Source organism: Symphalangus syndactylus, chromosome 9, assembly GCF_028878055.3.
Source record: "Symphalangus syndactylus isolate Jambi chromosome 9, NHGRI_mSymSyn1-v2.1_pri, whole genome shotgun sequence".
Classification (NCBI taxonomy): Eukaryota; Metazoa; Chordata; class Mammalia; order Primates; family Hylobatidae; genus Symphalangus; species Symphalangus syndactylus.
In genome coordinates, this window is record NC_072431.2 from 95,494,031 (window position 1) to 95,509,476 (window position 15,446).

The 15,446-nt window shown below is 34.2% G+C and overlaps 1 protein-coding gene across 4 annotated transcripts in view; it reads left to right on the top strand.

The window, feature by feature from the left end:
- DPY19L1 (dpy-19 like C-mannosyltransferase 1) overlaps positions 1 to 15,446 on the top strand; it is a 106,976-nt gene that overhangs the window by 74,862 nt on the left and 16,668 nt on the right. For all 4 annotated transcript variants that reach the window (XR_008660145.2, XM_055293440.2, XM_055293443.2 and 1 more), the window contains exons 11-16: positions 2,701 to 2,787; positions 5,396 to 5,455; positions 5,988 to 6,068; positions 10,838 to 10,939; positions 13,040 to 13,111; positions 15,030 to 15,079. Coding sequence is in view for 3 of the 4 variants with exons in the window: in XM_055293440.2 (XP_055149415.1) it covers positions 2,701 to 2,787; positions 5,396 to 5,455; positions 5,988 to 6,068; positions 10,838 to 10,939; positions 13,040 to 13,111; positions 15,030 to 15,079 (452 nt within the window). In the remaining variant the exon portion in view is untranslated. The remainder of the gene's footprint in view (positions 1 to 2,700; positions 2,788 to 5,395; positions 5,456 to 5,987; positions 6,069 to 10,837; positions 10,940 to 13,039; positions 13,112 to 15,029; positions 15,080 to 15,446) is intronic.

Genomic DNA, 15,446 nt, shown 5'->3' on the forward strand with positions numbered 1-15,446 from the left:
AAAGCCAACATCTATTTTTGGTGTTTAAGACCATAATCAAGTAAAAATAGACGGATATTTCATTGAAATTTAAGATATCCACACCTCAAAACAAAAACTAGTATCACATAAAATGATGAAGCAATAGAAAAATGTCCTATTTCCATTAATGCCAGAAGCATGATAAATATGCCTACTGCCTCTCTCATCACTTAACATTATTGCTCAAATGTCAGCTAATACAATTGACTAAAAAATAATTCAAAGGAAAATGTAAAAATGTCATTGTTTGTAGTTGATATCATTTTGAATACTTGAGAAATCCAAATAAACTACTACTGGAAACAATGAAATCATATTCATTGATGCATATTTAATATAATTTTTTTGTATACAATCAGAAAATATGAAGATTCTTGATACAACAGCAGCAAAAATAATATGCTTTAGAATAAACTCAAGAAAATATGCAGGATCTATATAAAGAAAACTATACTTGCTAATGCATGTAAAAGAAGATTTAAAGAAATGGAAGGAAGATGCATTGCTTTGGGATCTAAAGATTTGATGTTGAACAGATATAACTATAAATAACACGTTATTGAATAAAGTAATTTTAATTAAAATTTTAGTTTTTGAAGCTTAATAAGCTGATTCTGAAATTCACATGGAAATTGATATATATGGATCAAAAATAAAACTTCTAGAAGAAAATATGGATTATTTTATTTTTAGTGCCTTTTTAAATGACAGATAAATCCAAAGACCTAAAGGAAATGAAAGATAAATTTGCTAACATAAAGATTTAGAAAATAACCATAATACAGAAAATACCACAAAGGTCAAAAATGAACTGAGAAAAATATTTACAATATGTTTACTTGATAAGTGGCTAGGTTCATATATATATATATATATATATACTTTAAGTTCTGGAGTATATGTGCAGCAAGTGGAGTTTTGTTACATAGGTATACACGTGTCATGGTGGTTTGCTGCACCCATCAACCCGTCATCTACATTAGGTATTTCTCCTAATGCTGTCCCTCCCCTAGCCTCCCAGCCCCCAATAGTCCCCTGTGTGTGATGTTCCCCTCCCTGTGTCCATATGTTCTCATTGTTCAACCGACAGTTATGAGTGAGGACATGCAGTGTTTGGTTTTCTGTTCCTGTGTTAATTTGCTGACAGTTACAGTTTCCAGCTTCATCTATGTCCCTGCAAAGGACATGGACTCATCCTTTTTTATAGCTGCATAGTATTCCATGGTGTATATGTGCCACATTTTCTTTATCCAGTCTATCATTGATGGGCATTTGAGTTTGTTCCAAGTCTTTGCTATTGTGAACAGTGCTGCAATAAACATATGTGTGCATGTGTCTTTATAGTAGAATGATTTATAATCCTTTGAGTATATACCCAGCAATGGGATTGCTGGGTCAAATGGTATTTCTAGTTCTAGATCCTTGAGGAATTGTCACACTATCTTCCACAATAGTTGAACTAATTTAACACTCCCACCAGCACTGTAAAAGTGTTCCTATTTCTCCACATCATCTCCAGCATCTGTTGTCTTCTGACTTTTTAATGATCGCCATTCTAACTGGCATAAGATGGTATCTCATTGTGGTTTTGATTTGCATTTCTCTGACGACCAATTATGATGAGCTTTTTTTTCATATGTTTGTTGGCCGCATAAATGTCTTCTTTTGAGAAGTGTCTGTTCATATCCTTCACCCACTTTTTGATGGGGTTGTTTGTTTTTTCTTGTAAATTTGTTTAAGTTCTTTGTAGATTCTGGATATTGGGGCTATGTTCTGTAATGTTTGAAGAGAGCTGTTAAGGAAAATAATAAAAGCCCAATAGACAGATGGGCAGTGGGAATAAGCAGTTCACACATACACACAAGACAACATAACCAGCAAATAGAATAAAAGGTGCTGTGTCTCATCTACTATTAAAAGAATGGAAAAATGAAACAATGAGATAACATTTTTTCCCTACTGGATTGGCAAATATTTAAAAGAATAATACAGTGCTGCCAGAATATATATCCACAGGAACTCTCCTGCCCAGTTGGTGGGAAAGTGAATTGGCACAATCTTTTTGTAGGCCAAGTTGTCAATATTTGTATTGAATTTAAAAATGTGTATATCCTTGATCCATCAATTTCACTTCTAGTAATTTATTCATAAATGTACTGACATGCACATAAGATATACGCATAAGGATGTCTATCATAGCAGTGTTTGTGTTGGGAAGACCCAAACAAAACAAAATAGAAGTGGAAAGCACTTAAGTGTTTTGCAATATTCGGAGGACTAGTTAAATAAATTAGGGTACATCTATAGAATAGAATACTTTTTCCAGTTCTTAAGCAGAATGTATTAGATTGGCTTGCATGTGTATGGAAAGCTCTCTGAAACATATTACGAATAAAAGCAAGAAATAGTATAGCTTGTGGGGTAAGTGTCCATTTGTGGTTTAACAAAATATATAAACTAGAATTTATACATGTTGTCTGGAAGGATAAACAGGAAACTATTGATGATGGTTATCTCTGGGAGTTTGAAGTGTGGGATGGAGAATGGGCTGTTTTAATCTTATAGTCCCTTTTGAACAGTTTGAATTTTGTTTATTATGGGCATGTGCAATTTTCACAATAAAAAACAGGTTTTTTGTTTTATGTGCATTACTTATGTTTTTTTCTTGGATTTTTCCAGATTTCTCTTGCACTTTGTTTTGTTTTGATGTTTGGGAACTCAATGTTATTAACTTCTTATTATGCTTCTTCTTTGGTAATTATTTGGGTAAGTATTCCTTAACACTTATATGGCTGTTTTTGAAACTAATGGTTTAACAATTTTTTCTTCACTGGCTTAGGATTCATGAGGGTTTTCTGTAGGAACCATCTTAAGTGTCTTAGAATATTCTAGATGTGATGGTGTTCAAGTACTCAATTCTAAAACAGGGAAAAAAAAGGAAAATTAGTATCATTTCAGAAAGGTTTCTGTGCTTTCTTCTCCCTTCCTCCTTTCCATTTTTAATCCTACTCATGCTCCACTTTTTGAACCCCTTTCCTCTCATTGCAATCTTATAACAGCCTCCCCTCTTCATTCCACTGTGATCAGAAGATCAGGGCCTTGGTTACTTTGTTTTTCTTTTGTGTTTTTTTTTTTTTTGTTTTTTTTTTTTTGGTTTTGTTTTTTGACCCTTGTCTACTTGTATGGACTATTCAGATGGTTTAAGTAAGGTGATGATTCAGTTTTATTTTGCTAAATCACTACCAAGAACAACTTTAGATTATGGAGAGATTATTTTACAGAATTAGAACAAATTGATGGAAGGTCATCTAATTCTTTCTGCTACATATGGCAGGATGACTTTGTTTTTTTGTTTGCTTGTTTGTTTTGTTTTTTTAAGACGGAGTTTCGCTCTTGTTGCCGACGCTAGAGTGCAATGGCGCAATCTTGGCTCACTCCGCCTCCCAGGTTCAAGCGTTTCTCCTGCCTCAGCCTTCTAAGTAGCTGGGATTACAGGCATATGCCACCATGCCCAGGTAGTTTTGTATTTTTAGTAGAGACGGGGTTTCTCCATGTTGGTCAGGCTGGTCTCTTAACTCCTGACCTCAGGTGATCTGCCCACCTCGGCCTCCCAAAGTGCTGGGATTACAGGCGTGAGCCACCACGCCCGGCTGGCAGGTTGACTTTGTAAGTCTAAAAGTCTTCTGAAATTTAAAGACTGCCTTATTTTTGGTGGGTTTCCATTAAAATGTTTTGCAAACTTGTTATTCCTTATGTTTAAAGTGCATGTGCTTTAGTTTCCCTATGACTTTAAAAGTGTATTGCACTGTTGTAATTGGAATATATTCGACTTCTTGAGTAGTTAAGTTACTAAGATCATTTGGGGTTTCTTAATTTCTAGAACCCATTACATTTGAAACCTCCATTTTTATTTATTTTACAAATGATATTTATTTAAAAACCCATTTCTCGGCCGGGTGCAGTGGCTCACGCCTCTAATCCCAGCACTTTGGGAGGCTGAGGCAGGTGGATCACGCGGTCAGGAGATCGAGACCATCCTGGCTAACAAGGTGAAACCCCAACTCTACTAAAAATACAAAAAATTAGCCGGGCATGGTGGCGGGCACCTGTAGTCCCAGCTACTCGGGAGGCTGAGGCAGAATGGCGTGAACCCAGGAGGTGGAGCTTGCAGTGAACCAAGATCGCGCCACTACACTCCAGCATGGGCGACAGAGCGAGCACCATTTCAAAAAAAAAAAAAGTACCCATTTCTCAAAAATATGCCTCTTCCCAGTCTGGGCCGCCACCCTTTTCAGATTGTGCCTTGAGTATACTTAGCTACAGAAAGTAGCAATTAGCATGATGCTATATTTTCAACAACAACAAGAAAAATCATAACTTTGGGATTAATAAGTATAGTTCTTCAGTTATGTGTTCTCTGTTTATTATTAGGAAAGGTGACAAAGTACTCAGTTGTATATTTTACATATGTATTTTGTCATGTACTGCTATCACCCAGGATAAAGTACATGAATCTTGGTACTATGGACAGGGAAACCATTGAATCGAATATTACATATAAATAAAATCTAGTTTAAGTACATTTTGTAAGAAATTTCTCTTCAGTTCTATACGTCAGGTATACTGCTAGATGCTTCACACTGAGGTGCGCCTTAGGTACGAATTAAGCATATTTATGTATATCCCATATATTTTGTTGTGTAAAAATAAATGATAACAGGGAATACAGCATGTTTGTGCATATTTAACTATAAACACACATTTGCTTATAATTAATCACTTTGAAACCTGAATTGTATCACATTTTGTATTCTCAGGTATTTAGAAACTTCCACAAAGATTTAATTTGGTTTCAAGTATTCATGTTTTGATCTCTAATCATATTTTTGCCATGTTTGAAGTAGTTTTAGCTCCCCAAGGGTAATACAGTTTGGAAGCATTACCACCTGAAAATACTTCAGAGAAGTATTTAGTTGATCCATTGACATTTCATTTGTTGTTTACCCTAAGAGTCAGTAATTTTTAGCGAAAGGAAAATCTTATGCCTGTATGACTACTGTCCCAAATTCTGAAAATGTTATATACCTCATGGCTCAGAGATCAGATATGTCAAATCAGTCATAGACATTTACATATGGTGATTCACTTTTCAACTTTAAAAAGTCACTCATTCACCTAATTGACTTTGGATAATAGGGCTATACCTTGAAGTCATTGACTCTAGAAATGAGCATGTGGGGATGGTATGTGGAAAGTCAACCATGTGCTAAATTTTAGATACTTGAGAATCTTATTATTTAGAAAAATTTTTTGGTACTTGAATTTATGTCTATAAGTATTAACTGTGTATACTATGTTATTTTTCTCTACTCAGGGTATTCTGGCAATGAAAACACATTTCCTGAAAATAAATGTATCTGAACTTAGTTTATGGGTGAGAATGAATCTATTTTAATGCTTATGTTTTTTCTTCTATAAAATATATCATTGGTTTTATGTTTTACTTTTAAGAAAATGAGCTGTGTAACTCAGGGGATCCAACAGTTTTATAGTATTTTAGGGCTCAATTTTAATGTACCAAATTGCCCTTTTTATGAAACAAGTTTAAGTTAATCCTGGGTATGCAGTTACAAAATTCCAGTTTTATTTATTACTCATGTTCCATCTAAGAAACAGTGCATATGTAAAAAACTGTTAAAGGGAATTTAACTGCAGTGGTTGTGCAAATCTTCTATAAAAAATATATTAATTTTGATAAGATCGTATGATTATATTTTTATTTTTAGTTATTGCCCCTTGCTTTTGAGGAACATGCTTGATTTTAAATTGAGATGCATTTTTTAGCATTTTCTCTTGTACACAGCAATATGTATTTCATGTATGATTAAAGCATTTATTCTTTTCTTCCTAGCTTATGTCTATGGAATATGAAGCATCAAAGTTATTTTTGTTTTCTTTTTTTTTAGGTTATTCAAGGATGTTTTTGGTTATTTGGAACTGTCATACTTAAATACTTGACATCTAAAATTTTTGGTATTGCAGATGATGTAAGTGCATTTTTTGCTTAAATTTGAAAGACTTGAAAAGAATCGAATAGGCTAAGAAATTGAGTTACTCAAGTATCACTATTAAATGAAATTCTAGGATGAAGTCTGTTCACCTATTATTTTATTTAATAGAAAGTAAATGTAATTGTATATAGATTTTCGTTCTCCAAAATTGGTTTCTTAAAACAATCTCTTATTTTATTGGTCCATGTCACTAAAATTTTAAAGCAGGAAAACTCTAGATAATAAATTAAAGATAGAATTTTAAGCTCTATACAGTCATTTTTCTCTAGCTTCTTTGTAACTGGTAAAGACATCATCTTCAGAGCCTTAACTGGAGATCGTATTATAGTCTCATTCTTTTTTCTCTCCAGTTTTCAAGTCATTACTTGTAAAAGGCTTTTATAAGCCTTTATAGATAATGTAATCCAAGTTAGTCTTATTTAGAGAAGATTTTTGTTTGTTTTTGGTATTAGGGTAGAAGGGAAGATAAAATGGAGAAGTCTGTCTTATAATTTTAAAGATTATCTCTGTCCATAATTGCTTTGCCTATTTTATTTTGGTGTTTTAATCAGCACATCCTAAGTCAGGAGGCTATCAAAGATTTAATTTTAAAAAGCAGCAGAAGAACCAACATGGAAAAAATGAACTATTTTTTTCCTATAATGTATTTTTATTGGTGATTTTCTTCTTTCTGTACTAGATTAATGCTATGGTTTTGAAACTGGGTTATGTGAAGTCCTAGGACTTCCCAGGAATCTTCCCTGAGGGCTGTCTACTCCCCCATCTCCTAGCCTCTCTTTTACCCAGGACAGTTTAACCTTAATCTCTTTCATATAGGTTTTCATAAGAACAAGGGTTATTTTTGCTTAAAAGATTGAAAACACATGGACCATTAAATGGGTGGTCTACAATCTGTGGAAAGATTTTTAAAACTATAAAACTATAGTTGAAAATGTATTCATTCATTCATTCATTCAGTACCTCCTGTGTGCCTGACAGTGGAAAGTATACTAGAGATACAAAACTGAGTAAGGTATGGTCTAGTGGAAAATTTGGAAAATAGGAACAATTCCTAGCAGTTATAATACAGTGTAATAAAGGCTATGATAAAAAATGAAGTACAGAGTGCTGCAGGAATACACAGGAGGAGCATCAGGGAAGGATCCTGGAAGTCAGCTCTGAGGATGAGAGCTGAAAGGTGGGTGAGTCAGCCAGTATGCAGAGCGTGAGCAGGAAGACAAGTGAAATAACCCTAGTCCTGCGTTTATAGAATCTGTTTTACTTACTGGGGGAACATGAACCAGTTAAGGTATTAATTCAGGTTAAAGCGATTATTGTCATTTTCTGTCATAGCCTAAAATTATGCAGGGCCAAAAAAAAGATGCTATAAACTATGTTATTTGCAAATTAGAAATAACTTAGTTGTAACTTTAGTATTTTTAGAAATACGTAACGTTGATCAAGGGCATTGGCTCATAAATTCTTAATTTTGACATTGGTTAAAGGAAGATAGTGGCAAGGCTACCCAGCCTTTTATTTCCTACTGAGTTCTCTACTTTTACTGATGGTGCCTCTGAGCGTAGGTTTTTAGCTGTCCGCCCCAAATCAGGTCAGCCTGTTCCAGTAGTACAGATTCTTTTTATGAGTAGCCACACTCCGTCCTGCCCCCTTCAAAAGAACTGTTGGACTAACAGTATGGGGGAAATGGGGGTGGTGCCGAGGTGGATGGGAGCAACCTAGGTAAAAATGCCACAGACTGCCACTGTTTTTACCCAGAGTTTCTCAGTTTTTTATGAATGAATGCTTCCCACATTGTTGCTTCCTTTTGGTTAATCTCTAGAACCCGATATGAGTGTTTTTTTTTTTAGAATTTTGTCCAATTTTCAAGTTGTTTTGGAGAATGGGAGTTACCAATTTCTTCACTCTGCCATATTTGGAAGTTGACACATCTTTTGATGTATAAGTGTTGATCTAGTTTGTATCCTGGGATAAACCTCACCTGCTCAAATGCAGTATTTCTTTTCTATATTGTTGGATTTGGTTGGCTAATACTTTTAAGGATTTTCGTCTATTATTCATGAGGAATATTTGTTGTAGTTTTCTTGTAATGATTTTGTCTGGTTTTGGTTTCAGGGTAATGTCATCTCCTAAAATTATTTGCAAGTGTTCTGTCTCCTGTTTTCAGAGAGATTTTTGTGTAGAATTGGTATTATCTCTTCCTTAAGTGTTTGGTAGAATTTGGCAGTGAAGCCGTCACGGCCTGGAGCTTTCTTTGTGGGTAGGTTTTTTACTACAAATTCAATTTCATTAGGAAGCTCTCCAGTTCATCTGGAGTGAACTTCGGTAGTTTATGTCCTTAGAGGAATTTTGCCCATTTTATATATGTCATCAAATGGATAATGCTTTTTAAATTTAGTCAGTTAAAATTCTTATTGGAATTTTTGTGTATATGCATATTTGGGAAGTGATCTTTTTGTTCTTTGGTTGACTTCTCCTTATTTGGATTTGGAATTAATATTGGTCTCCTATTAAGAGCTGTTGTGAGTTTTTTTTTTTTCGTGGTCAATTTTTTTTATTTTTCCTACTTTCTGGCAACTTGGGAAAGTTTTTTTTTTGAAAGTTTAATAATTCATCAACGTTAACCATCTCAGCCTAGGGCTTTTTGGGAGGGAAGATACTTGATTTCTATTTCAGATATTTGAATACTTTTTGTTCTATTCAAGTTTTCTATTTCTTTTTGTGCCAGTGTTGGTGTTTTATGATTTCCAGAAATGTATCCATTTTACCTAGGTTTTACAATTTATTAGCAAATTGTGTAGCCTACTCTTCTTATTATGTTGAGTCCATAGTTATTTCTCCCTTTTTCATTTTGCTTTTTGTTTGCATCATTTATTTCCTTCATTAGACTTGCTCTAGAGGTCTATTGTTTTAATATTTTTAAAGTTACACCTTTTTTAGTCCTCTTTGGTTTTGTTGTGTTTCTCTTTGTCCTTATTCTTATTCTTACTTCTTTTTTGTTTCTTCTGATGCCCAAGGGAAATACTTAACTCTGTTGTTTTTACCTCTCTTATTTTCTTATCAATGCTTTTAAAGCTAAAATTTTCTTTATAAGTATGTAGTACTTTTTAATGTATCTTATAAATTGTCTATTTGTGATTTTTTTAAAGGTTAAGTTTTATGATATTTAACTTCTAATCAAGAATTTTTAAAGCAATTTCTAGTTATTTTCTAGTTTTATTGCATTTATAATCAAATATATATATTTGGAATTTATTGTTACATGGTATGTGAATATTCAAAAATATTTCACTTGTGTTCAAGGATAATGTGTATTCTCTTTGTGAAGTTTATATTCTCTGTGAGCTAATTGATTGTATTCACCTTTTATGTTAACTTTTGTCAGCTTTTTTATTCAGGGAGGCAGTGTTTAACATTTTCAATGAACACTGTCAACTTTTCTATTTCTTCCTTTAGTTTTTGTCAGTTCTTATTCTGTGTACTTTGAATCTATATTTTTAACTGCAGATATGTTGGCAATATGTATAATCTTGCTTTTTTGTTAATTTTACTAGCATATAATATTTATTGTCTCTTTTCATATATTTTTTGCTTAAATTCAGTTTTGTGAGACATTATAATTGCTAACAGATTTCTTTGTTTTAAACTTACCTGGTATATCTTCTTCCATTCTTCTGTTTTCAATCTTTCAGCATACTTTTAAGTATTTCTTTTGGTGACAATATAATATTAGATTTTTTTCCCTTAAGTCCAATTTGAGCATCTGTCCCTTAATTAGTGAATGTATGCTCTTTACATATATGCTAATTGTCATAATACTAGGACTTATTTCTTTCATTTTGTTTGGGATTTGTTTTCTTATGCTATTTTAGTTGCTGTATATTCTTCCTATTGATTTCTTACACTTATCAGCATACATTTCTTCTCCCAACAAGACACAGTATTTTGAAACGCTTCATCACATACCTGCCACCATCTAGTTCCTACTCTTATCCTGTTCCTTCCGCTTCATGTAGATATCATACAGAATTTTAGTCATGGTTTGTCCTAGATATAATTTCTCCTCTTTTCTTTGGTTGTTGCTTTTTTAGACTATAATGAACTTGAACATTTGACAAATGTTTTATATCTTTGTGCCCTAGTTTTCCTATTTATAAATTGAAAATAATTCCACCTTCCTCACATGGCTTTTTGTGGGAGGCAAATGTGGCAGTGTGAGTGAGAATCCTTGATAACATGTGAATAATTATATGAGAGGTGATTGTCAGTCAAAAAGTACCTTTTATTCCAATGCCTGCCCATTTCTACTTCACTCAAGTACTCTTTTCAATCTCCTTTTCAGAATTCGTATTTCCTTTCCTTTACCCCGTAGTCCTTTGTGCTTTTATGATTAAAAGAAGTCTGTATGTGTTCCCAAGCCCAGAGCTGCTGGTAGGCTCCAGCAAGGGAGATGCTGTGTAGCCTGCTTCACCAGGTTTAGCACAGTAAGCTGGGAAAACCCAAGGGAAAAAGCCTTTGGGATGTTGATGAGTGTGGAAGGTAGGGTGTCGTTGGAGCTATCACTATTCAGCAAAAGAAGGGAACTGTGAAGGTGGAGGATATAGCATTTCCTTCTTTAACAAAAGCAGGCTTGGTGTGGGAACGGTGGGCTCCATAATGTAATGAAAACTATTTTCAGATACTATTGAAATTAAAATATATTATTGCAGTGTATGGCTTAATGTAATGGTAACTTTATTTCTTACCAGGCTCATATTGGCAACTTATTAACATCAAAATTCTTTAGTTATAAGGATTTTGATACTTTATTGTATACCTGTGCAGCGGAGTTTGACTTTATGGAAAAAGAGGTAAGATGTGATTTCTAGTTCTGTTTCCTAAGGTTTTGGCCCATACATTTTTCATAAAGGGTGCTCCTCTTATATCAGACTCTTTATGTGCTGTTATCTCAGTTTGAAGGAAAAGGAAAATCTGGCAGCTTAGAGGAAGATTTTTCTATTTACTTTAGTGCAGCTCCCTGAGATATATGGCCTTTACTCATTTTGATAATTTAGAAATACACATTCAGACTAGCAGTGGTTTTCTAGGTGAGTCAACACAGGCATTTCAAGTTGCCATTTTTCAGTGATAGCATTAATTTAGTCAAGCTCTCAAACTCTTACATTTCCACTCATTTTGTGGTTATTTAAATAGATATTTGCTTTGAAACATCAAGTCCAAGCTTTTCATTCCAACAGCATTTTTCTTTCTAAAACTGTATTCAGAGATTTAGAAGGAAAGCAGAGAGTAGTTTAGTGGATTGTGAGACAGAAGCCTGCAATTTTGCTTGATGTTCTTGAACAAGCAACTCTCATTCCTCGTGTTGTAGTTTACTAGTTTCTAGTAGCATGCCATAAACAGATATTGTGAAGACAAAATGAGATAATACATAGGAAAGTACTTTGATATTTTAAATAAGTAAATATTTAAATAAAATATTAATTTGCAATACTTTATGAGCTGGTTTAGTTCAACAAGCATGCATATATGTGCATTTTTAACACCATCCATGTGGTACTGATTAATTACATCATCTGTGTCACTCCTTCAGAGTGGTATGTGTGTGTATATGAAACTGGCCAACAATACTCTATTGACATATTAGTTTCCCTCATGATCCCACTGTGTTAGCCCAGTGTCCAGAGTTCCAGACCAGTGGATGACAGGGCACCACACAGGAAACTTTTATCTACCAGCCATTCGGAGTTGAGTGTGTTCTGCAGAGGTACTGTTTACTCCAGTGGCCTGTCAGTCTTCATTTATTGTGTTCTGGCAAATGGTTTTGACACACAATGGCTGACAAAGGTATATGAGTTTTAGTGTTAAACCTGCTGAAACAAAGGAAGCACATCTTGCAAGACATTGAAATGCATGTTCGTAGGGGTTCAAGACTCCTTCAAATATTAGAGAATTAGGATGTGGTAGAAGTTCTTTAACGTTATTGAGAACATCATACATACTGCTACAACCTGAGAGTATTAAACATAAGCTATGTGATGAAAGAAATTATTGAGGCATAGTATGACTTCAGCTAATTTGAAGAAAATAGCAAAGCTGTTTCCAGCATACCATTCCTCATCACTGTAAGTATCTTAACTCACAGGGACTGTGCTGTAGAGACAGAGTAGTGTCAGTTCAGGGAACATATGTTCCAATTATGGTACACCCATACAGTGGAGAAGAGGGGGAAATTTAACATGGTATTTCCTAATATGATATCATGATGACATGGAAAGATGCTTAAGATATATAACAGAGTAAACAAAATGATATAGTCTTATTAATCCATAATTAACACACATAAAAGTAAAAAAAGTATAAAAGAGCAAAATTTTGACAGTGGTTTTTTGGGTGGAGAGGTAATTGAGAGGTGCACAGGCTCACAATGTGTAGGGCTTTGTTATTAAACTTATTTCTATTTTTTTTTCTGCTACTAAAGAAAATGTAAAAGTCTTTTGTTCCCCTCAAACATAGATCATTATTTTGTTTATGCGTGAGAAAGTGTGTGTGTGTGTGTGCGTGCGTGTGTGTGTTTCAAGGATATTATTTTTATCCCCCACAAAATATACAGGAAAAGCTTATTCCATTTAAGGAGCTTTACGTACCTTAGATGAATATTAAGTTGGTCTCTCTGTTAGATAAGTAGCATGCAAAAAGTGAACAGTAATCTCTTCAGTCACATTTCACACTTACAGGTGTTTGGGTACTATATTTTTAGTGTTTCAACTCAGCATTTTGGGGAAGTTCATTTCTATGGAAATGCACCTTCCTTTTTATGATGGCAGTCAGTGAGTAGATTGGTGAATGTTCATATTTCTCTACTTTCAGAAATTTACCTATTTCATTATTTGAAATGAAATTTTGTTTGGTTAAAATATTTCCTTCTAACAAAACATCTCTTTGAATTTCAGACTCCACTGAGATACACAAAGACATTATTGCTTCCAGTTGTTCTTGTAGTGTTTATTGCTATTGTTAGAAAGGTATGTCCATCACTTAAGAGCTCTTTCTTATAATAGAATATTTTCTTGTTTTTACATAGTAGTTGCATATACTTGGCCACATTAATCTGATACAACGTTTTGTATGGGCTTAATGTAACATATTCTATGTTTTCTTAATGATAGTTTTTGATAGACATTTATATAGCTTCAAAATATTCTGTCTGCTAGCATAAAACAGACATCGGAAAAGGATGGCTCAAGTTTTGATAGTCATGTATTTTGGAAGGCATGATCAGAGACCATATTGACCCAGATACAACTTGCCTGTGTAAATTATCACTGGCTTTTACCTTTAATGTAATAGTTCCCTAAAATATTTAAAATATACCTTTCTAAGTGATTTGTGCAGTGTGCAATAACTACTGGATTGTGTTTATTATTAATCAGAAAGAAAAAACAGTATTTGCAATGTGTTGATGAACTAGATAAAATGTTTAGGTCCCCAAGTTGGCTTTGATAATAAAATTCAAAGCCCAGATATAAATAAGGTCAAAGCAAGTGTGATATTCCCTTTCTTTTTTTCTTTCAAGAATTGTGCACTCTGTAACCAAATGTGTCTTAAGAGAATGAACAGAGTTAATCTGTGACGGAAAAGAGATGACAGACCTTAAAAGCTTCCTGGTCTGCAGCCAGTGATTCCTGTGTTAACACAATGTCATTGATTTGTAGAATATTCTATATTATAACAAGTGTTCATATTACATATTTGTACTCTGCTTTGTATAGAACATTTTCACATGAGTATTTAAATTGGTTATTCGACAGCCCTATGGGGTAGACGAATGTTATCTCCATTTTAACATACAGAACTGAAAGATCAAAGATGTTGTTAGGAGCCTCACATCATGTCCACTTAAAAGCAAGGGAAGAGTGAGACTCGGGCTCTGCACCTTCCCCTGTCATTGGGCTACGTCTGGTATTCAGCTGTGCACTCCAATGCACTTTTCATCTCTAATCAGTTAATAGTCAGTTCCTGCTGTGTGCTAGGCTTTGTGTGTGCTTTGCACTTTTATATAGTTTATGTGGATTTGAACCTAGTGGGTACTCAAAAAATACTAAGCACTGGCCATCCAGAACACATGCAAAAGACAGCAACCTGAGTGGTGAGAGATGATGAAAACTATTAGCTAGGCTGTTTCGTTTAAAGAAGAAAAGATTCAGATGGAAAGCGGACAATTACTTTGAAATACGGTAAAAGCCTGCGCCTTGAAAATAAGGTTACACACAATCTGGCTCCTTAGAATCATGGCCAATTCCAGGCGGTAGGACTTTTGACCAGAACTGATCTCAACTGATAAGGAGAGTGTTACAGATTCAAGCAGCAGCTGGTGGATTCTGAGAGCTGGATTACAGCCTGTCAGCAGTGTTGTAGAGAATATTTGTACTGGAGATAGGATTTTAGATTAGATGACCTCCTCGTTATTGCTAAATGTGAAAGCACAGTGACTGTGTTTTGAATGCTTCTAGCTGTGATTATCAACCTCTGAGCCAACTCTCCAGTTTTCCGTGTGCACTGTTAAGAAGAGGTGTGGCCAACAACATTGGCATGGTGGAAGCAGCACTGAATGTGAATTTGAAGCCAGAAGATCTGGTTTCAAGACTGCAGTGCTTCTTAGTAGTTGTATACCTACAGGGCGATCATTTAATCCATATGAGCCTGTTGCTCATTTACAAAATGAGGATGATACAATCTACCCAACAGGGTTATTGAATATTAGCTTTGATCAGATACTACACAAATATAAGATTATGTTGTTGTGATTATTATTTTCTGAGTTATCTCTTATTCTCTATACTTATATTTTCATTAAAAGTTTTACAGTTTAGAAGATACTTTATTTAAAATATCATTTTTCCCAACACAGCTTTTCTAAAGTGTTTCAAAATCTATTTACAGATTATTAGTGATATGTGGGGTGTCTTAGCTAAACAACAGACACATGTAAGGTAAATATGCTATTAAGAATTTTGTTACCTCCTCTGTTCATTTATTAAATAGATATTTACAGTGTATTAATTTTATACTCACATGTTGTCTACCTAATATTTGATAATTGATGTTTTTATTGTGGTCATTTCCCTTCCTGGCGTTTCTTCTTATTTCCTATCTGTGCAGAACACAGCACATCACTTATTCATCCCTCAGATGTTATCCAGTACAGTCTGACAGTAGCCCTGCACATAATCTACACTCAAAGGACACAGTTTTGTACTTCAGTTCAGCAGGGAAAGTAAATTATTATGTGAGTGGTTTTAGGACCAGTGGACTGCCTTTTGGGAAATGAGCAGGGAAATATAAAACTGGATTCATACC